This window comes from Mirounga leonina, unplaced genomic scaffold (genome assembly GCF_011800145.1).
Source record: "Mirounga leonina isolate KUSES-001 unplaced genomic scaffold, KU_Mleo_1.0 Mir_174, whole genome shotgun sequence".
In the NCBI taxonomy this organism is placed as follows: Eukaryota; Metazoa; Chordata; class Mammalia; order Carnivora; family Phocidae; genus Mirounga; species Mirounga leonina.
The window spans coordinates 78,566,893-78,590,916 of record NW_023270451.1 but is presented as its reverse complement, the minus strand read 5'-3'; the positions used below and the strand labels follow the sequence as shown (position 1 = coordinate 78,590,916).

Sequence of the window (24,024 nt, the reverse complement as noted above, 5' to 3'; positions counted from 1 at the left end):
GTGAATCCATGCATCTGTAGAGATTGTAGGGGAGGAAAGGAGGGTTGGTTCTAGGGCATTGATATACTCTGCTTTTCCTCCTCCACCAAAGCAAAAAAAAAAAAAAAAAAAAAAAGCTGGGTTATGACTAAGCCCATAGTTTATCCTTACACAATAATAATCAAATTTTCAACTTTGGATACTAAGGCCATTTAATTCAAGATGCTTCCTTTTCTTGTAATTCTTGGCCATCCAAAGCACAAGCCCCTCTGTTTGCCTGTCTTCTCCAGTAGCCTTGCTCCTAGTTTCTCCCTGCTTCCCATCTCTAATTCACTGTCCAATGCCCCTTGCCACCTATTCTGAATCACATATTATCCCAGAGTTTTTAATAAAATGCTCATCTGATCATTTCTAAATTATTTCTTCAACACACATTGGTAATCCTGCATTTCCCAAGTCACTCTCTGTACAATTTTCCATAATGGACACCTGAAGCATTCTCCTCTCTCCTCCGGCCTTCAGTGCTTCATCTGCAGTGAATGATGTCCAACTGGGAGGTTGAAACCATCAGCGATCGTTTCAACCTCCCACCTCCCACTCTGCAAACATACTTAGTGCTTTTCTTCCTCATTCTTTTCGATCCTTCCTGGAAGTGAGACCCTATAGTCTGCAGCTTCTACCTCCACCTGTGATGTGGATCACTTCTCTTCTGACTTCCTCATGGACTGTTCTATTCAGCATCTCTACTTCTTTATATTTTTCCACTTCCCCTATCTATTGACTTCTTCCTATCACCATTTAAACAAGATAAATCCTGTTCCATCAAGTGTGCTCCCTTGATCTGCTCTCTGGTTGCCTCCTGGGTCTTCTTTGTAGGCAGTGCCTATTTGACAGTTCCTAAACAGTCCACTCTGTAGGATTCTTCTTGGTCTGTCTTCACTCTCTTTCATACATGCTCTTCTCTTTTGAGTCCTCATTCATCTTTCCAGAGACTTTTCCCCCATCTCTTATTTTGGTTAACTTCTACTCATCCTTTAAGCCTCGAACATCACTTCCTCATGGAGGTCTTCTTCTGACCCTTATGTTAGGGTCCCTGCTATATGTGTTTCTACCTCCCTTTCCCTCCCCCACTGTGACATTCATGATGGCAAGTCTTACACCCATCTCCCCTGTTAGTCTTTATCATCTCATCTCCCTTACCACTAAATCATCAATATCTAATAAAGTGCCAGCACACAGTATACATTTGTATTGGTTTTCTATTGCTGCATAAAAACATTGCCAAAAATTGAACAGCTTAAAATAACATGTATTAATTACCTCACAGTTTCTGCAAACCAGGAGTCCAAGCATGGCTTAGCTAGGTCCTCTGTTCAGGGTCTAGCAAGGCTTTGAGGTAAGAATTTGCTTCTAAGCTTGTTCAGGTTGCTGGCAGAATTCTTTTCCTTCTGGTTGTATGACAACAGATGCTCGCTTTTTGCGGCCTGTCCCCTGAAAGCTGCCCTCGGGTCCTTGAGGCTCTCCTTAGTGCAGAGAGGTCATCCATACATGGTTCTTTGCCACTTAGGCCTCCTCAGTGTGGCTGCTTACATCCTCACGCCAGTGGGAAGAGTCACTCTTGTGCATGCTAGCAAGGTGGATGTGTGGATGTGTGTGTATACACAATGTTAATATTATGTATCAATGTAATTATCAGAATGAAATCCCATAATTTTACCATATTCTATTAGCTCAAGGAAGTCACAGGTCCCACACCCAAGGAAAGGAAATTGGGGATTATGCAGGGCATGAACATCGGGCTTAGGGTCTGTCCAAAATATTCAGTAGAATTTCACAAAATAATAAATGTATTGGATCCTTATCTCCCACACAATAAAGACTTATGCAAGTCTTATATATGCAAGGCTTATGTAATAAAGCTTTTCATTATATAATTACTGTTTCTCTCTCCACCTGGTTCTTAACGCTTCCACTGTAACACATCATTGCTATTCCACAAACACACCATGTTGTTTCATATATTCATGCATTTACAGAAGCCTTGCCCTCTTTTCGAATTATTTTTTTTCTCTTCTTTTTATGCCAGACAAGCCCTTCCCCTTCCCTAAGACCCAGGTAAAATATAACTTTTTAGATACTCCTTCCTTACACACGATATAGACTGAAGAAGTATCTTTAACCTTGTGCTCAAGGCACATAACTCAATTTTTAAAAAGATTTTTTCCCACATTAGGAAACAAAACAGATGAGCATAGGGAAAACAGGAGAGAGAGAGAGGGAGAGTCAAACCAAGGAGGGTACTTGGTGTGATGAGCATCAGGTGATGTGTGGAAGTGTTGAGTCACTGTATTTTACACCTGAAACTAATATTACACTGTATGTTAACTAACTAAAAACTTAAAAATTTCTCCCACATATTACTATGAAAAATTTTAAACATGCAATGAGGCTGAAAGAATTTTACACTGTATACCTATATCCCCATTATCTGGATTCTACCACTGAGTAGCCTGTTTTTTAAATTAATATCTTGCATTGATGTGATATATTTGTTGTAGCTGATGAACCAATATTGACACATTATTAGTAACTAAAGTCCATTGCTTATGTTAGGGTTTGCTCTTTATATTATATAGTATTATGGGTTTAGACAAAGACATAATGTCATGTATCCACAATTAGAGTACCCTACAGAATCATTTCACTTCCCTAAAAATGTCCTGTACTCTACCTGTTCACCACTCTCCCCTTCTCCCCAAATTCTGACAACCACTCATCTTTTTACTGTCTCTATAGGCTGCTTTTTTCAAAATGTCATAAATTGGAACCATTCAATATATAATATTTTTAGACTGCCTTCTATCACTTAGTAATATGCATTTAAGGATTCTCTATGTCTTTCATCTTTTTTTTCTTTCTTAATAGCTCATTTTTTAAAATCACTGAATAATACATATTCCAATGTGGATGCACCACCACACTTTGTTTACCCATTTACCCATCTTGGTTGCTTCCAAGGTTTGGCAATTATGACTAAAGCTGTTGTAGTTATTCATGTGTAAGATTTTGTGGACATAAGTTTTGGACTCATTCAGTTAATATCCAGGGGAGCAATTGCTGGCTCATACAGTAAGATTATGTTTAGCTTTTAAGAAACCACCAAGCTGTCTCCCAAAGCGGCTGTACATTTTGTATTCCTACCAGCAAATGAACATTCTTGTTTTACATCCTCACCAACATTTGGGGTTCTGGGCCTTAAACTTTAGCCATTCTACTAGGTGTGTAGTGTATCTCATTGTTGCCTTAATCTGTAATTCCCTAATGGATGCTGAGAATCTTTTCATATGCTATTTGCCATCTATACTTCCTCTTTGTTGTTATGGAATGAACTGTGTCCTTCCAAAATTCCTACTTTGAAGCCCTGAACCCCAAAGTGACTGTATTTGAAGATAGGTCCTATAAGGAAATAATTTGGGGGAAATGAGGTCATAAGGGTGGGGCACTGTTATGACAGGATTAGTGTCCTTATAAAAAGAGACACCCGAGAGCTGTACACATAAATACAGAGGACGTGCCAAATGAGGACACAGTGGCCTACAAAGCCAGGAAGAGAGCTCTCACCAGAAACTGAATTTGCTGGCACCTTGATCATGGACTTCTAGCCTCCAGAACTGTAGGAAAATAAATGTCAGTTGTTTAAGCCCCCCAGTCTATGCTATTTTGTTATGGCAGCCTGAACAGACTAATGCATCTGGGAAGGTATCTGTTCAGATATTTGGCGCACTTTTAATTGAGTTGTTCTTGTTCTTGTTGTTGAGTTTAAAGATCTCCTTATATATTTTGGATCCAAATCATTTAATGGACAATGTGTTTTGCTAATATTTCCGCCTAGACAATGATATAGGTAGGGTTTTAGCTCTGAATACTTTGTTTTGCAATTGCCTTTTTATGAACCTATCATTCCCACTAGTCTATAATCTCTCTGAAGGTGGAGCAGTGTCTTCACATTTAGGCATTCAAGGGTTTTAGGTCTTGTCCTGACAGGTTCCAGTTACTCAAGCAAAAACCTTGGAGGCATTCATAAAATCTCTAAGTGAGCACAGAGCCTAGCACGAGTCAGTCACATAATATAAATTACTGGCTGGCCGGTTGAATAAATGAGTGGATATATAGTGACATGAAAGGAAAAGCTGATATATCTTAAGGAGGGGTTCAGTGTCAGGCAGAGGGGTCAGGCCAGCACCGGAGGGCTGGGTTATGGCTGCTGGAGACAAATGTCTGTGTCACAACCAGGGGTTAGCATCACACAGATGGGAGGGGTCACTGTCCTGAAGGTAGTAGTTTAGAGAAGGGCCTGATTTCAGAGTTTGACAAAGGGTGGACCAGAGAGGAGGGGGCTGGGAAACACTCTGAGCTCCAACATTGCTCAGATTAGGTATGTTTTACCCTGGAAAGGGAAAGTAAAATGCTGAATTCCAGATCCATTCTCTTCTATGTCAGGGATCAAACCACCTGGTCTCCATTCTTGTCCTTCTGATACCTGACACCATCCCTTATTCTGACCAATGGACACCTCTTTGGGAACTGAATCCTGCCACTGAAAGAATTCACATATTTTTGTTTTCAACCCTAGAACCCTTTCTTCCTGTATCTTACTTAGTCTTTTTCCATCCCTCCTCTCCATCCTTTCCAGAGACCCTGAGCTGAACGTCATCCTTTGAAAAGGCTTTTGACACCAATATGAAGCTTATCCTCTTCTGGGCTCTCTTGAACCTGTCTGGTGAGTATCTTCACATTTTTCTCTTTACTTGCCAAAGAGAAATCCTGGGAGAATCATGAAAGATAGACAGATACAGACAGGAGGCACATTCCAGACTACAAGTGTAGAACTGACTCTCCCTCACCACTGTCACTGTCCCCACCAGCTTTCCACCTGTGACACTGCCTGCCTGCCTCACCTCAGCTTGACTGTTTGTATGCTCTTTGGGGAGGCATGGACATTGAAACCCTAACACTAAATCTGTTCCCAAGGAAGACTGTGACCCAGCTCAGGGCCAGTCTAGAGCAGGACTGTTGCCGTCAGGAGGGAATGAGAAGTGGAGGCAGGGGTTGAGAGCAGAGGTTCAACTAATGGACACAGCAGAGCATTCAAGGGTTTTAGGTCTTGTCCTGACAGGTTCCAGTTACTCAAGCAAAAACCTTGGAGGCATTCATAAAATCTCTTTCTCTCACACCCCACATTCGATCTGTTTGGAAAATTTTGTTGGTTCTATCTTCTAAATATATCCCAAATCCAATCACATCTCACCACCTCCCCTGATCACAATGGCCAAGACATCATCTTCTGCCTGGATTATCACATGAATCCCCTAAGAGGCCTCTCTGCTTTCTAATCCTACACTCAATACTTCATAAGGAAATGACCATCACTGCCTTATACCTAAAACCCTGATGCGGCTCCACATTCCTTCAGAAGAAAGTCCCACATCTTTACGACGCTCTACAAAACCCTGCATCACTGCTTTTACCTCGATCCTTTCTTGCTCTTCTCCCCCTCACCTGCCATGCCAGCCACACTGGCCTTTATGATACTCCTTAAACAAGTCTTAGGACTCTTGTCCCGATGGTTTCCTCCACCTGGATCCCTGTTCCCCAGATATCTGATGATCTAACTCACTCATCTTCATTTCATTGGTCATCTCTCATGCTGTCCGCAGGCCTACCTATCCTGACTTCTGTGTAATATTGCAGAATGCCCCAACACACACATACACACACACACACGCACATCCCTGGTACTGCCTCTTCCTCTTTCCCTATTCTACTATTTGTCCCACAGCACCAATCACCATCTAATACACTAAACCATTTACTTATGTTTTGTGTCTACTATTATGGGATGTCTTCTCTCATCAGAATGTATGAGAGCAGGGGTACTTCTCTGCTTCATTCCCTATATAGCCCAAGCCCCTATAACAGAGCCTGGCACATATGAGGTGCTCATACTTACTTGTTGAGTGAATACATTATCTCCCCCTCCTCAGATTGTGTTTGCAGTCGGTCTGTTCTTTAAATGGCACTTATATTGTTTTGCCATGCATTGTTGTAGGGAGAAAGGGGTGAGACTGGTAAAAGCATTCTTAAAAAGGTAAAAACAGTAAGTTCTCCATGAGTAGATTTAACATATGTTCACTGAATTGTAGAAGGTATTTAAGAAAACTTGTATTTTAATCTGAAAAATATTTATTGACAACAAAAGGGAAAACACCTTTATCTTTTGAAATTGATATGTTCCTATCATTTCCTTCATGTTTTTAGAAGAAAGTAAGCCAGTTTGCAAATTTAGTTTATAGAAAAATGTATTAGAGAGAAGGGCAGGGGGAACTTATGCCTATTAAGTAATTTTCCTTTGTTTTTCCTAGTGATCCCTGCAAAAATCTCAGAATTTCCTGTCTATGTTTCTCTTTCCAGTTGCTCTGGCTTTTGATCCAGATTACCTAAATGGCATCACTCCCCCATACCTGGTCTTCTTGAAATCTGATTACTTGCCCTGTGTTGGAGTTCTGATACACCCCCTTTGGGTGATCACAGCTGCACACTGCAACTTACCGTGAGTAATAAGTCCCCAATGCCACTTTGTGCTTTCGGTTCTCAGGTTGGGCATTGACTCAGATCCCTGCCTGGTGCCATTGCCCAGTGAAGTGGGGTTAGGGAGGCCTTCTGGGGATGTGTTCAGTGGTAGAGAAAAAGGTCTTTGGGAAGGGGCTAATAAAGGCCCATAATGATGGCTAAATAATCTCTGCCAAGTCTTCTCTCAAACAATTACATTGTTCCAGAAAGCTTCAGGTGATGTTGGGGATTACAAATCCATCAAATGACAATGAAAAGAATATACAAGTAGTTGGCCATGTGAAGATGATCCATCATCCGTACTTCTCAATCACTTCTATTGAGCATGACCTCATGTTAATCAAGCTGAGAGAAAGTGTTGAACTCAATGACTATGTGCAACTGGTCAACCTGCCTGAAGAACCTGTCCATGAAGAAACCATGTGCATGGTCTCCACGTGGGCCTACAACCTATGTGATGACTGTGAGTGACCTCAAGATAATCCTCTTCTCTCAGAATAGGACATACTCTGTCCCTTCTCTTCTCTTGGCTTCTGCAATTCTTCCCAATGAGGCTTCTTTTTTTTTTTTTTTTAAGATTTTATTTATTTATTTGACAGAGAGAGACACAGCGAGAGAGGGAACACAAGCAGGGGGAGTGGGAGAAGGAGAAGCAGGCTTCCCACCGAGCAGGGAGCCCAATGCAGGGCTCGATCTCAGGACCCTGGGACCATGACCTGAGCTGAAGGCAGATGCTTAATGACTGAGCCACCCAGGCACCCCCCCAATGAGGCTTCTTTCTAACTTCTTAATTCATCCTTGTCATCTCTCTTCCCTTTCCCTGTACCTCACTGAAGGAGTCCTTCAAGCTTTCCCCCCCTCACTGTATCCTCCTATCATCTTTGCTTCCAGACATGATAGAAAAGGTATTAGTGGGAAGAAGATATTTGTATTCTAGTCCTAATTTGCTGTGTGACAGTTGGCCACTTTGCCTTTGGAGCATCCATTTTCTGAACTCCAAAATGTGGCACAAACTATATCAGATGTTTTCAAACTGTTCTAGGCAATAAAGAAACATAAAGCCTTGAAATATTGTAAAATAATAATGTATTAAACATAAGATAAATACATAATACTGTGCTAAATCAGGCAGAACTTCTGTATGCAAGACTGTGATACAAAAAAAAAAAAATGAAAAGTTTAAGAAAAATATTTCTGAGGGGCACCTGTGTGGCTCAGTCGGTTGAGCGTCTGCCTTCGGCTCAGGTCATGATCCCAGGGTCCTGGAATCGAGTCCCGAGTTGGGCTCTCTGCTCGGCAGGGAGTCTGCTTCTCCCTCTGTCCCTCCACCAACTTGTGCTTGCTCTCTCTCTCTTAAATAAATAAATAAAATCTTAAAAAAAAAAAAAAACAACTAATGATGTACTGTATGGTGGCTAACTTAACATAATAAAAAAAGAGAAAAAAATTTCTGAAACATTTTTGACTGGTAACATTCTGAACATTCACTCTTTTCTTTACAAAATTTAAAAAATGACTACCATTTAAAACAGTGGAATCTCTCCATATAATCTGAATCTCCTGAATTGCATGGTCGACCTCAGCTTTCTTCTACATCACATGCTTCAGATTCCATGAAAAAAATAAGCAAATTAAGACAACTTTCTCTCTTCTAAGTTTTGAGCCTGTCTGCCCACCATCCCATTCCAATATTTTCCAAATTCAAAACCACTATCTGTAGCTATTAATCAAGAGAGTAATGAGTATGGGAGAAGGAGGGTTGATTAACTATAAGGAAAATGGAACTATGGTCTGTATATACTATATAGTTCTATGATAGACCTTTAGGAAGAATTATTAGTACAATTTAACTCATGAGTAAGTTTGTTTTTGTATTTAATATACATCGTATGCTGTATACCATAGTATGAAAAGGAGATTCATTTGACCAAGCCTGTCAGATTACACCCACCCATCTACCCTGACTCTCCATTTATAGAAGTCGGGAGATGGCTATTCACTTAACAGTGCTGCCATTCCTCCAAACTTTTTAAACTGCTCTTTTCAGACCTTGAGAGGTACATTTCCTTGAATATATCAAAAAAGTAGAAATTCTTTTTTTCCCAGCTTTATTGAGGTATAATTAAAAAATAAAGATTATATAGACTTAAGCTATATAGTGTCATGTTTTGATGCCCCCTATTGAGCTAATTATCCATCACTTCACATATTTACCTTATATATATGTGTGTGTGGTGAGAGTATTTAAGACCTACTCTCTTAGAAAGTTTTAAGTACACGGTACAATATTATTAACTATAGCCATCATGCTGTACATTCAATCTCCAGTACTCAGACATCTAATAACTAAAAGTTTGTACCCTTTGATCAACAACCCTCCCCCCATATCTTCCACCCACCAGCCTCTGACAACCACCATTGTATTCTCCATTTCTGTGAGTTTGGCTTTTTTAGATTCCACATAGGTGTGAGATTATATGGTATTTGTCTTTCTTTGTCTGGCTTATTTCACTTAGCATTATGTCCTCTACACAAGTAGAAACTTTTTGTCCTGTGAGAGTCAATTTGAGTTTTGAAAATAAATGTCTCCCTGATGAGCAGTATACTTGATTCATCTGGATTATGACACTTGTATCTAAAAGAGATACAACTTACCCCCGCCCCACCTCCAAAATTCAGTTTATTTTGATCTGGCTTATGAAATCATTTTTTTTTTTTTAACAGATACTGGATTTTTCTGATCTGACAAATGAAAACTAGACTCTCTAGATTCCTTCAAATTCTAAAAGTAGAAGAGATATCATTTAAGGGTACAAACTTAAAACTAGTAGATAAGTCCTGGAGACCTAATGTATAACATACTTAATACAGACAACAATATCATACTATAATCAAACTTGCTAAGAGACTAGATCTTAATTATTACCACCACAGAAAAGAAATGATAATTATGTGACATGTTAGAGGAGCTAACAATAGCTACAATAGCAATCACATTACGATTCATAAATATATCAAATAAACACATTGAACACCTTAAATTTATATATTGTTACATGTCAAATATATTTCAATAAAAAAATTTAAAAGGAGACAGTGATGAATTTAAACTATGGGACAAATAATAAACATGAAAACTCAAAAAATAAAATAAAATAATAAAGAATTCCATATTAAAGGCTATTCTTTAAATTTTTTTTTTTAAGTAGATTTATTTACTTATTTGAGATAGAGAGAGAGAGAGAAAGAGTATGCACTTGCGAGGGTTTGGGGAGGGGCAGAGGGAGAGAGAATCTAAAACAGACTCCACACAGAGCACAGAGCCCGACATGGGGCTCTATCTCACAACCCTGAGATCACTACCTGAGCCAAAACCAAGAGTTGGACGCTTAACTAACTACACCATCCAAGCACAGTCAGTTAAGCATTTAGAGTTCTAGAAAATCTTTATTTCATTGCAGAGATGTCTCATATTTACATATAACTTCCAGGAATTTAACCTCTTTTATAAAGAGATAAACACTTGTATCATGAGAAATGGTTAATCTGATCATTTCCTGCTGTCTGAGAAGCTACAGCTGTGATTTCTCTCAGTGTTTGATCTCTTTTCCTTTCTTCCAGAAGAAGAAATGTGCTGAAAAAGAGGGCAAGTAAAAAAGGAGGTTTGTTATCTACTAACTCTTAAGGAAGTTGTACACCTTTCTTTCCTCTAGCCAAGGGGCCCGACTCACTGCAGAATGTGAACATCTCCATAATCTACAGGAGTGAGTGCCTCGAGGCCTATAAAACTTACAGGATCCAAGAAAGTATGCTGTGCCTGGGCATTGTTCCAGGAAGGAGGCTGCCCTGCAAGGTAATGTACTCGATGCCTTAGTTTTCCCATTTTATTTCTTGTGTCTTTTGCCAGAAAGATAAGATAACCCTACATCCCTTTTGTTCCAGCAGGAAGTCACAGCTGCCCCAGCAGTCTGCAATGGGGTACTTCATGGGATATTGACTTTTTTAGATGGATGTGTTTTGAGAGCTGATGTTGGCATCTATACCAGAATCTTTAAGTACATGCCCTGGATTAGAAATACAATGGACAACTACTGAGCTGCCATAACAGGAAGTCTAGATCATGTGACACAGCCTGTCCCTATGTCCAGCCTCACAACGGAGCCTAAATAGATGCCCTCGGTTGCACCAGGCATGCCTGTCTCTCTTCTGCCCAACAGAGTGGGTGATGTGTACATCCCCGTACTGTGACCATACATGACAACCCTTCTTCTTCCTCTTTTGACAAAGATGACAAACACCATATCCCTTAGGCAGTTGAAGTTTATGAGGTGGGGACTGTGTTCTAACAAAGGGATCATTGACCTATTGAAAAAAGGCCACTCAGACATTTAGGGTGACAAAACCCCTATTACTTGCATTGAGTTAACATGTGCTTTTGGCAAGTCACACATGCCAGAAGGAAAAAGGAAGCCTGACAAAGAGTGAGCTAACTAGAAGTATAAGTGAGGGAAAAGGTTTCTGGGAAGGAACCTGTAAGAGGTGTTGCACTTAGTTTCTCCTTGCCCATAGGATTCTCAACACTGGCCACAGATCCTGGTCATTCATTTTGCAAGGTTCTGGATAGAGACTTGAGCCATGAGAGGTTAATACAAAAGCGAACTGGGGGATGAGACATAGCAGGTGAAACAGGGAGTCTGGGCCAGATTTTGTCAACACATGCTTGCCCTTTCTGTTATGCCAGCTGCCACAGGGACTCCATTCTCTCCAACTGTTACTCTTGCATTTTTCTTCCTCTCTTTTCACCTCACCCCTGCAGCTAGCTCCAGTTACCACCTGAGAGTTTTAACTGATAGTTACTGAGAATCAAAAGCACAGAAACCAAACTGAGTTTTAGAGGGTTTTGCCTGTGGCCACTACAGGTGGGACTGTTGAAAATTTACAGTCCAGCTAGGGGACAAGGGAACTCCTCTCAGGAAGCAGAGTTCCAGCAATAAATCTTGTCTTCTCCAGGATTCGAAAACCTCTCGGTAAAGCCTAGCTTGCAGTGTTCAAAAGCAACCCTTTGTGTATGGATTATTCAGGCAATTGTGAGAGCTTCACTTTCATGTGTGTTATTAACTGACATTTTAGCTATGGGGAAACAGATGGTTTTTGCAAGAGAGCACCTCACCCTCTGGAGATGTTTCCCACCTTAAAATGGCACTATGATTTCAGTAGTTCATCCTGGTACCTTATAAAACTACTTGATTTCAGGTGATGAAGCGTATGTCAAGTTCACTGAATTCCATGGGGATCAGCGTACTGTCTCACCACCATCACTGTATAGTGACTTCCTTGGTTGGAAAATACATTCCTCTGTTGTGAGGTGCATAAGGCATTCAGTTAATTCAAGGATGGTAGTGCTGGGAAGGTGGCAAGGGATAGAAAATCCAAATCTAGACTATATCATTTTCAGTGAGGACAAGAGCTATCTCCTCTATGTTGAAAGGGGCTGTTGGGGTCCCTGGGGTACAGTACTACATCAGGACTATATCAGGGCTGAGATGGGCCACCGACACTGCACACTGGATCTGCAGCAGTGAGACTTTTAGGAAGTCCCTGCATATGCTCCATTTAGTCCCATTATTTGTTTATGGAGTCACGAAAAAGCCCTCAAGAAAATGAAGAAGGACTTTAGAACAGATCTGCTTATCTATCCCATTATTAAAGTCTACTGAATTGAAAACTTTCTGGTGAGAATTCTCATGGGATACAAATTCTCCTGCTGCAAGCTCACCCTGAAAAATCCTACTAAATAATTTTTCCCCAAACAGCTAATCCCCATTCCCTCCATCTTCCTCCTTCTGAGTGCCTGTCAAGGTAGGCCATAAGCCACGCCCAAGAAATTCACATAAATCTCAACCTCAGGGAAGAAAACAACTAGATGTGTGTTCATTGAAGTTCTGTCTCCTGAGAAGAACCTCATTCTTCTCTTTCCTTCGGGGCATCCCTCTGAGGGGTTTTATAATCACAGCAGTAGACATGCAATCAGTCCTAATATATCAACCAGTGAAATCTTTCCACCCTCACCGAACTGTTTATGAAGAAATCTCTTTGAGGTCACAGTGTGGCTTAAGGAAAGATTTCCCAGAGGAATTGCTTGTGCAACTTATTTGGACTTTCAGGGCCTAATTTACCTCTGGTCTATTTACACTCCAAGTTGGGGATGGAATATTGCTAAGCATATTCAAGTCAATGACAAAGAAAGTCAGGTAGCCACACCTAGATAGAGCAAGTTTCACAGCCAACAGGTGATCTGGAGTCAGGCATTTAGTCTCCACTAGACCCCAGTGGCAAACCAGAAGCTATTCCCCAAAAAGGAAAAAGGAGCATGACTTTGCTATCATGTTTTGGGAACCTCTATTTTGATTTTCTTACTAGGTTTTGCCATAAACTTCATTTAGTACACGAAAGATACTTCTAGAATCATTGAATCTACAGAATTTAAGCCTAAGAAATAGAGCCAATTGTATTTCAACCTGTGCTGGTTGAAAAGTCTTTTCTGACTTAGTCTCTTCCTAAACTAGCATCTTTCTAGATCACTCATTAAATGGTTCAGCACACGATATCCTAATGAGATATATGTTGCTTATAAAATTTAGAGGTCTTCAGATATCATTTTTCATAGTAGGGAGCACAAGTATAACAATACATTCATTTCAATAGAGGAATCCAACATACACCCACAAGGTTCACCAGTTATATCACCTACCCACTACCATATATCTGTCTTTGCAAGCCAGGAAACTTGCTACTTCCTGTTATCTCATCCTACCAATATGATATCATTAATATCTTTGAGACTGTCAAGTTCTTTAAAGACTATATTCAGGTTCAGGGGCAGAGCAATGATGACTGCCTGAGCGTGGAGGTAAAAATATACTGTTGTCCCTGACAAATGAAAGCTAATTAATTCTGAGCTTCTCAAAGCCATGTACAAAAATACATTTTCCAGATGGATAGTTGCATACTGAGTGTGAAAGACTGCATTTTTTTTGCTCTAGTAAGGAACCACATACGGAACAGCAACTATAACTGGAGTTACCACGCGATACTCAAACACTATCATTCCCCACCACCCTTATGACATGAACAGCTGAAGAACCAAATGAAATTATAATACAAAATATCACCCGGCATATTTCAAGTCTATGTTGGTAGTACTGGCCTCTGCAGTGTGCTGATGCCTTAGATTTACTAAGGGGATGTTCGATCAACTTTCTCTTAGCCCTTTCTACAACAAAAGCTCACTTTGCAGGCCTGAAGGATATTGTAGAGATTCTACCAGTTGTAGAAAAAAATGTATGTACCCCTTCCACCCCTGCCAGTGCACACAGGTACTGTAGAAATAAATTCTAGATGGTTTCAGAGCCACAGTGAATTACTCTAGGGAAGACTTAGGTAAAAAATCCAGTTATCCCTCAATTTTCATAAGCCCCACTCTGATCAGAGGATAGCACTGATTATAAGTCTTCCCCACCACCACAAACACCACAAATTAGTACCAATTCAGAATCAGAATCTCAAAAAATTCAGCTATGTTCTTGTCCCTAGAGCACGAGTCACCAAGTAAATAGTCTCAGGCCATGTTTGTATGGGCTGGAAGGGACAATGTTAGAACAAGTTTCATTCTTTAGAGTACTGGGTTCCCCTTCATTCAAGGGGCATTGAATGAGTTAATGTAACTGAGGGGGCGCCTGGGTGGCTCAGCCATTATGTGTCTGCCTTCAGCTCAGGTCATGATCCCAGGGTCCTAGGATCGAGTCCCGCATCGGGCTCCCCGCTCGGCGGGAAGCCTGCTTCTCCCTCTCTCCCTGTGTCTCTCTCTGTCAAATAAATAAGTAAAATCTTTAAAAAAAAAAATGTAACTAATTGAGGTTTGTGATGTAGGGAGGAGCCCATATCACTTTAGCATGTTGACTCACACCAGTCCACTATTATCAAATTATCAATTATCCACTATTTTTGTTTTTTGGTTATATAAATCAAATAAGAGCTTGAACTTCCTGTTCCAGTTTCATTCCTGGGGATCCTAGTTTTGTGGAGAATGCTTGAAAGAATCCTCTTTAGGGCCCCCAAACATCACCAGATAAGATTGTTTGTTTGTTTCCATTTTAAGAGTAAGAGAGGCAGATGAACTTAATAACTTGACATTTGTCCTTTTTCCTTAAACAAATTAAACTAAAATCTGAGAGGCCTTTTAGCAGGGGACAAAGGCCACTGTAAGAGGGCAATGTGTGATCAGCCTCTTTGTTTATTTGCACTTTATGTTTTTAGCAGGAAATATGGTAGAATCCACCACTCAGGATCCTGAATGATGGGATACATCTTTCTAATTTTAAGTTTCAGACTTGGGACTCTCATGTTGCCATGTATCTAAGCCATATTCTCTATCAGCTCTAGAAGTAACTTTGCCAGAAATTTCCCTTCCCATCTTATTCCTTTGTCTCTCTCAACTTGTTCAGAACTTATGTAGAGAAAATGGGGGGGGGGGGGGAGCGTGTCATTCATCAGTTTTTTCAAATCATAATACCATGTTAGGATTTGGACAGCGTGTGTTGTTCCATTGAGTAAGGGGATACCCCCTATAACCACTGTTCCCAAGGCTGAAAAGCTATGATCCCAAAAGCTAAATGAGGATGGATAGGCCAGGGTCTTACAAAAACAAGGTGAAGATTAGGCTCAAGCCTATGTTTGTGCAGGAAATTCATGTCAGCTACTGTACTGATGAGACTTTCAAGACTTCTTACAATTTGTAATTCTTCTCCTGTGCATTCATTTCAAGGACAGGAAGATTTCAGAAACCATAAGATGAGCTCTGTTCAATAGGGAATCAGGGTGGAAAAAAAGCCTTGATATGAGGTCATTGGCTCTAACAACTGGAGTAGAATCAAGTTGCCCACTAGAAGCTAAAGATAGAGATTAGAGAAACTGGCCTCGGGGCTGACACAGGCAAGGAACCCCAAGGTCATTGCTCCCAGGCCCTTTGAAAACTCAGCAGTACTAGGCACCTTCATTATCTCACTTTGGGGTTTCTTGCAGGTACTCTGACTAAAATCAAACCAGTGTTCCTTGTCATCTCTCTTTCCCAGTCTATGATTTGCTGTTTGTTGTTGTTGTTGGTTTGTTTTTAAGAGATTATTAAGTGTTAGTAAATCACATGTAGGATTTGCTTCGACTATAAAACGTGCATCCAAACTTGCTTTTGCCTGGCTCTCTGTAGCCCCAAACCCCTACCAATGCTATCCTTGGTTAAAAGAAGTTTAGCTCATCACCAGGCCAAACTTGCTGTTATACTTTTCTACCCAAATAGCCCAATTTTAGTAACTGGGCTTCTGTTCTATTCCTGCAGTGAAGGCTCCTCCCCTCCTCACCCCCCTTTTTTAAATCCCAGCTCCATTAATGCTGTCTTTGTCTTGACAACCTTGTCTGTTTCCCCAGCTCCTGTAAGCCTAGGGCTCTGCCTGACTCTTCCCAGATGTTGCTGGAAACCCATAGGAGGCCTGCTGGTTTTCCTGGCCTGCTGCCCCTCTACTGGCCACCTGCCTGACTTCCCTTCCACCTTCACTTCAATATGCTTTGCTATCTGGATCCTGTCAGCTTAGCTGACTCTCCCCAGTGATTGTTATCTCCCCACTCTGATTTCTACCGTCTGCCCCTCCAGTGTGAGTTCATCTCATTTCTAGATCCCCAAAAGGATGATCTCGGGCTTAGCGCAGCTGAAAGAGCACAAGTTTGGGATTCAATTTGGTATTTAATCCCAACTTCCACAGCTACTAGCTGTGTGTCCTCAGTCATTAAGGAATTCAACCTGTCTTGTTTAGTTTATCTCTAAAATAGGACCAATAATACTCTTCTGGATTATTGGGAATAAATAGGATAATTTATGTAAGGCACAAAACATAATATTTCGCACACAGTAGGCACTCAATAAATGATAATCCCACTTAAATCTTTGCCAAGGTATTACTGGTAATCGGTCACCATTTCTTTACACCTGAGTTTATCTTTCTTCAATTAGGACGGAAGCTATTTTCATGTACACACACACACAATCAATCAAGTTATGTCAGAGAGCCAAAGAACATCCTGATAGAATTTACCAATATAAGTTCCCTTTCCTCAGGCGTCAGGCACTTGTGCCTTTCCCTGCCTGTATGGGAGAGGCCCTTAGGTATGAAATACAGAAAGGAAGTTTTACAACGTTATTGTATTTATTTGGGTAGCGGTCTAAATCTGTAACTGCAACATAAGTACCTTGTAGTATCACTTAGGCAATTGCTAGATAGGGTTGCTTTGTTTTTGAAGTGTTTCCCTGATTTCAGAAATCCTAAACACTCATTCTATGTAATGAGGAGAACCCACAAAAGTAGAAAAATAAGTTTAAATTCACAGTCCTAACTATTATATTATTTTGTAAAGTTTTCTGGTATTCTATACCTTCTCCTCAGTTTAGCTAACTGTTAATCCACGTCGGGATTCATTGCCTACCGAACCAGTTAATGCAGTTTATCCCTGTTTATCATTAACAAGACCCAAACCCAAAGGACTTGCATGGATTCTGAAGCTCTAATAATTATTAACCCATTATCAACTCTCTCTTCCCAAGCCCACCTGTATCTAAGCCCCTACCTTCACATTAGACCCATGCTTGCTCTTCTGCTCAGGGGCCTGGAAATGATGGTGTAGGGGCCATAAATATGGGCTATGTTGCTGTTCTGGGCTCAGGAATCTAAATTATAACAAAGACACTCATCCTGCAAGTGAAACTTTGAGCTCATGCTTTCTGCTTTCCAAGGACCTTCTAAATGAAGGAATAAGGAAGGTAAGAAGAGGGGTAAAATTTGGAGGAGGTAAAGAGGATACATGCTTCGTATTTCTTGAAAGTTCACACCATATCTGGTAAAATACTGAAAATGGAGTATTCTATGCATGTATCGATTAGTTGAGAGGATGACTAAGACAAAGGAGAACAGAGAGATGGCTGCCTTAGGTGAGGATACTCACGGCAAGCCCTGGAAGTCCACCATCTTAAAACGAATCCAAACTATGGAGATACAACAGGGCAGAATCCAATTTACACAATCATAACATATAGTACTTTCCCTCCAAATGATTGGATGTTGTTAGTATAATTTTGTCTATTCCCATTTGGACCCCTCAAAACCTAGGACAAGTCTGTGGGGTACTGAGCGTCTTTGCAGGACACTCACCTGACCTGCTGTCACATCACGTGTGGACGTCCCAGTGCTCTCTGACCACGTCTGCAACATGATGGGTGCTGGCTTTCTGGAAGGGGCAGAGATGCCCACCACGTCACACCTCCCTCATTGCAGTGGCGATGCATTCATCATGCAACAAGGCAGCATCATGAGGTATTGAGAGTCATCAACTCGGAATTCCTGTACTTGAGTGCTGGTTATGTGACATCAGGCAAGTCGTCCCAGGTGTCGAGCATCCATTTCCCTATTAAAACAAAAACAGGAAAAAAAAACGCAAAAAATGGTGGTTCTTGCCTAATTGGGCATTTGAAAGTATTGGATGAGAAAATGAAGATAAACATATTTCCCAAGGACATGGACAAATCCCTCACACCAGCCTGCAGACAGGAGACTACATCACAGAGACCAGTATTTCCTATCTGAATAATGACAGGTAAATAACATAATCCAACCAAAAAGCATTGTTTGGGCCCCTAACATCGGCCAATCTAGGAGGGCTAGTTTAATCACCAAGGAATAAAGGGTCTAGGCAGTGGTATTAAGGCATAGTTCATGGTCCAAGTGAGCAGAATTGCATCTGGGAAGTCTCCACAGAGCTCCCAGGGATGGAGGTTCAAGAGGTCCCATCAGAGCAATGTTGCTTTCCATTGCTCCGGTGATGGTGCTTGGCTGTAGTTGTTTCAAGAGCAGCTAGGAGAGGACCTGATCATTCCTTTTTTTTTTTTTAATTTTATTATGTTAATCACTGTACATTACATCTTTAGTTTTTGATGTAGTGCTCCACGATTAATTGTTTGTGTATAACACCCAGTGCTCCATGCAGAATGTGCCCTCTTTAATACCCATCACCAGGCTAACCCATCCTCCCACCCCCCTCCCCTCTAGAACCCTCAGTTTGTTTTTCAGAGTCCATCTTCTCCCATGGTTCATCTCCCCCTCTGATTTCCCCCCCTTCATTCTTCCCCTCCTGCTATCTTCTTCTTCTTCTTCTTTTTTAATATATATTGTATTATTTGTTTCAGAGGTACAGATCCACAATTCAACAGTCCTGCACAATTCACAGCGCTCACCACAGCACACACCCTCCCCAATGTCTATCACCCAGCCACCCCATCCCTCCGATCCCCCACCACTCCAGCAACCCTCAGTTTGTTTCCTGAGATTAAGAATTCCTCATATCAGTGAGGTCATATGATACATGTTTTTTTCTGATTGACTTATTTCGCTCAGCATAACACCCTCCAGTTCCATCCACGTCGTTGCAAATGGCAAGATCTCATTCCTTTTGATGGCTGCATAATATTCCATTGTATATATATACCACTTCTTCTTTATCCATTCATCTGTCGATGAACATCTTGGCTCTTTCCACATATTGGCTATTGTGGACATTGCTGCTATAAACATCTGACTGGTGTGAAGTCGTATCTCATTGAGGTTTTGATTTGGATTTCCCTGATGCCGAGCGATGTTGAGCACTTTTTCATGTGTCTGTTGGCCATTTGGATGTCTTCTTTGGAAAAATGTCTGTTCATGTCTTCTGCCCATTTCTTGATTGGATTCTTTATTCTTTGGGTGTTGAGTTTAAGAAGTTCTTTATAGATTTTGGATACTAGCCCTTTATCTGATATGTCATTTGCAAATATCTTCTCCCATTCTGTCAGTTATCTTTTGGTTTTGTTGACTATTTCTTCTGCTGTGCAAAAGCTTTTTATCTTGATGAAGTCCCAATAGTTCATTTTTGCCCTTGCTTCCCTTGCCTTTGGCGATGTTTCTAGGAAGAAGTTGCTGCGGCTGAGGTCGAAGAGGTTGCTGCCTGGGTTCTCCTTTAGGATTTTGATGGATTCCTGTCTCACATTTAGGTCTTTCAACATTTTGAGTCTACTTTTGTGTGTGGTGTAAGGAAATGGTCCAGTTTCATTCTTCTGCATGTGGCTATCCAATTTTCCCAACACCATTTGTTGAAGAGACTGTCTTTTTTCCATTGGACATAATTTCCTGCTTTGTCAAAGATTAGTTGACCATAGAGTTGAGGGTCCATTTCTGGGCTCTCTATTCTGTTCCATTGATCTATGTGTCTGTTTTTGTGCCAGTACCATACTGTCTTGATGATGACAGCTTTGTAATAGAGCTGGAAGTCCGGAATTGTGATGCCGCCAGCTTTGCTTTTCTTTTTCAACATTCCTCTGGCTATTTGGGATCTTTTCTGGTTCCATACAAATTTTAGGATTATTTGTTCCATTTCTTTGAAAAAAGTGGATGGTATTTTGATGGGGATTGCATTGAATGTGTAGATCACTCTAGGTAGCGTTGACATCTTCACAATATTTGTTCTTCCAGTCCATGAGCATGGAATGTTTTTCCATTTCTTTGTGTCTTCCTCAATTTCTTTCATGAGTATTTTATAGTTTTCTGAGTACAGATCCTTTGCCTCTTTGGTTAGATTTATTCCTAGGTATCTTATGGTTTTGGGTGCAATTGTAAATGGGATCAACTCCTTAATTTCTCTTTCTTCTGTCTTGTTGTTGGTGTATAGGAATGCCACTAATTTCTGTGCATTGATTTTATATCCTGCCACTTGACTGAATTCCTGTATGAGTTCTCGCAGTTTTGGGGTGGAGTCTTTTGGGTTTTCCACATAAAGTATCATATCATCTGCAAAGAGTGAGAGTTTGACTTCTTCTTTGCCAATTTGGATGCCTTTGGTTTCTTTTTGTTGTCTGATTGCTGTGGCTAGGACTTTTAATACTAGGTTGAATAGCTGGGTGCCTGGGTGGCTCAGTTGGTTAAGCGACCGCTTTCGGCTCAGGTCATGATCCTGGAGTCCCTGGATCGAGTCCCACATCGGGCTCTCTGCTCGGCAGGGAGCCTGCTTCTCCCTCTGACCCTCCCCCCTCTCATGTGCTCTCTCTCTCTCATTCTCTCTGTCTCAAATAAATAAATAAAGTCTTTAAAAAAAATACTAGGTTGAATAGCAGTGGTGATAGTGGACATCCTTGCTGTGTTCCTGACCTTAGGGAGACAGCTCTCAGTTTTTCCCCATTGAGAATGATATTCGCTGTAGGTTTTTCATAGATGGTTTTTATGATATTGAGGTATGTACCCTCTATCCCTATACTCTGAAGAGTTTTGATCAAGAAAGGATGCTGTACTTTGTCAAATGCTTTTTCTGCATCTATTGAGAGGATCATATGGTTCTTGTTCTTTCTTTTGTTAATGTATTGTATCACGTTGATTGATTTGCGGATGTTGAACCAACCTTGCAGCCCAGGGATAAATCCCACTTGGTCCTGGTGAATAATCCTTTTAATGTACTGTTGCATCCTATTGGCTAGTATTCTGGTGAGAATTTTTGCATCCATGTTCATCAAAGATATTGATCTGTATCTCCTTTTTGATAGGGTCTTTGTCTGGTTTGGGGATCAAGGTAATGGTGGCCTCATAAAACGAGTTTGGAAGTTTTCCTTCCATTTCTATTTTTTGGAACAGTTTCAGAAGAATAGGTATTAATTCTTCTTGAAATGTTTGGTAGAATTCCCCTGGGAGGCCATCCGGCCCTGGACTCTTGTTTGTTGGGAGATTTTTGATGACTGCTTCAGTTTCTTTAGTGATTATAGGTCTGTTCAGGTTTTCTATTTCTTCCTGGTTCAGTTTTGGTAGTTGATACATCTCTAGGAATGCATCCATTTCTTCCAGGTTATCTAATTTGCTGGCATATGCTTGCTCATAATATGTTCTTATAATTGTTTGCATTTCTTTGGTGTTGGTTGTGAACTCTCTTTCATTCATGATTTTGTTGATTTGGGTCATTTCTCTCTTTTTTTTTTTAAAGATTTATTTATTTATTTGAGAGAGTGAGAATGAGAGAGAGAGAGAGAGAGAGCATGAGAGAGGGGAGGGTCAGAGGGAGAGGCAGACTCCCTGCCGAGCAGGGAGCCCGATGCGGGACTCGATCCAGGGACTCCAGGATCATGACCTGAGCCGAAGGCAGTCGCTTAACCAACTGAGCCACCCAGGCGCCCTCTCTTTTCTTTTTGATAAGTCTGGCCAGGGGTTTATCAACCTTGTTAATTCTTTCAAAGAACCAGCTCCTAGTTTCGTTGATCTGTTCTACTGTTCTTTTGGTTTCTATTTCATTGATTTCTGCTCTGATCTTTATTATTTCTCTTTTCCTGCTGGGCTTAGGCTTTATCTGCTGTTCTTTCTCCAGCTCCTTTAGGTGTAGGGTTAGGTTGTGTATTTGAGACCTTTCTCGTTTCTTGAGAAAGGCTTGTATTGCTATATACTTTCCTCTTAGGACTGCCTTTGCTGCATCCCAAAGATTCTGAACAGTTGTGTTTTCATTTTCATCTCTTTCCATGAAATTTTTTAATTCTTCTTTAATTTCCTGGTTGACCCATTCATTCCTTAGTAGGATGCTCTTTAGCCTCCATGTACTTGAGTTCTTTCCCACTTTCCTCTTGTGATTGAGTTCTAGTTTCAAAGCACTGTGGTCTGAAAATAGTCAGGGAATGATCTCAATCTTTTGGTACTGATTGAGACCTAATTTGTGACCTAGGATGTGATCTATTCTGGAGAATGTTCCATGGGCACTAGAGAAGAACGTGTATTCTGTTGCTTTGGAATGGAATGTTCTGAATATATCTGTGAAGTCCATTTGGTCCAGTGTGTCATTTAAAGTCTTTATTTCCTTGTTGATTTTTTGCTTAGATGATCTGTCCATTTCAGTGAGGGGGGTGTTAAAGTCCCCTACTATTATTGTATTGTTGTCGATGTGTTTCTTTGCTTTTGTTATTAATTGACTTATATAATTGGCTGCTCCCATGTTAGGGGCATAGATATTTACCATTATTAGATCTTCTTGTTGGATAGACCCTTTAAGTAGGATATAGTGTCCTTCTTCATCTCTTATTAGTCTTTGGTTTAAAATCTAATTTGTCTGATATAAGGATTGCCAGCCCAGCTTTCTTTTGGTGTCCATTAGCATGGTAAATGGTTTTCCACCCCCTCACTTTCAATGTGGAGGTGCCTTTGGGTCTAAAATGAGTCTCTTGCAGACAGCATATCGATGGGTCTTGTTTTTTAATCCAATCTGATAGCCTGTGTCTTTTGATTGGGGCATTTAGCCCATTTACTCAGGGTAACTATTGAAAGATATGAATTTAGTGCCATTGTATTGCCTGTAAGGTGACTGTTACTGTACATTGTCTGTGTTCCTTTCTGGTCTATGTTACTTTTAGGCTCTCTCTTTGCTTAGAGGACCCCTTTTAATATTCCTTGTAGGGCTGGTTTCGTGTTTGCAAATTCCTTTAGTTTTTGTTGTCCTGGAAGCTTTTTAACTCTCCTTCTATTTTCAATGACAGCCTAGCTGGATATAGTATTCTTGGCTGCATATTTTTCTTATTTAGTGCTCTGAATATATCCTGCCAGTCCTTTCTGGCCTGCCAGGTCTCTGTGGATAGGTCTGTTGCCAATCTAATGTTTCTACCATTGTAGGTTACATATCTCTTCTCCCGAGCTGTTTTCAGGATTTTCTCTTTGTCTCTGAGACTCCTAAGTTTTACTATTAGATGTCGGGGTGTTGACCTATTTTTATTGATTTTGAGAGGGGTTCTCTGTGCTTCCTGGATTTTGATGCCTGTTTCCTTCCCCACATTAGGGAAGTTCTCTGCTATAATTTGCTCCAATATACCTTCTGCCCCTCTCTCTCTTTTTCTTCTTCTGCTGGGATCCCAATTATTCTAATGTTGTTTTGTCTTATGGTGTCGCTGATCTCTCGAATTCTGCCCTCGTGATCCCATAGTTGTTTATCCCTCTTTTTCTCAGCTTCTTTATTTTCCATCATTTGGTCTTCTATATGACTAATTCTCTCTTCTGCCTCATTTATCCTAGCAGTTAGCACCTCCATTTTTTATTGCACCTCATTAATAGCCTTTTTGATTTTGACTTGGTTAGATTTTAGTTCATTTATTTCTCAAAAAAGGGTTTCTCTAATAACTTCCATGCTTTTTTCAAGCCCAGCTAGTATCTTTAAAATCATCATTCTGAACTCTAGTTCCAACATTGTACTAATGTCTGTATTGAGTAGGGCCCTGGCAGTTGGTACTGCCTCTTGTTCTTTTTGTTGAGGTGATTTTTTCTGTCTTGTCATTTT

At 40.6% G+C, this 24,024-nt stretch overlaps 1 protein-coding gene across 1 annotated transcript; it reads left to right on the top strand.

Moving 5' to 3' along the window:
- The first annotated feature begins 3,964 nt into the window (after positions 1 to 3,964).
- PRSS58 (serine protease 58) lies at positions 3,965 to 10,704 on the top strand. The gene is made up of 5 exons (XM_035020316.1): positions 3,965 to 4,759; positions 6,451 to 6,589; positions 6,816 to 7,072; positions 10,323 to 10,462; positions 10,555 to 10,704. The coding sequence occupies exons 1-5, from the start codon at positions 4,720 to 4,722 to the stop codon at positions 10,702 to 10,704; spliced, it is 726 nt and encodes a 241-aa protein (XP_034876207.1). The 5' UTR covers positions 3,965 to 4,719.
- Positions 10,705 to 24,024: the final 13,320 nt, after the last annotated feature.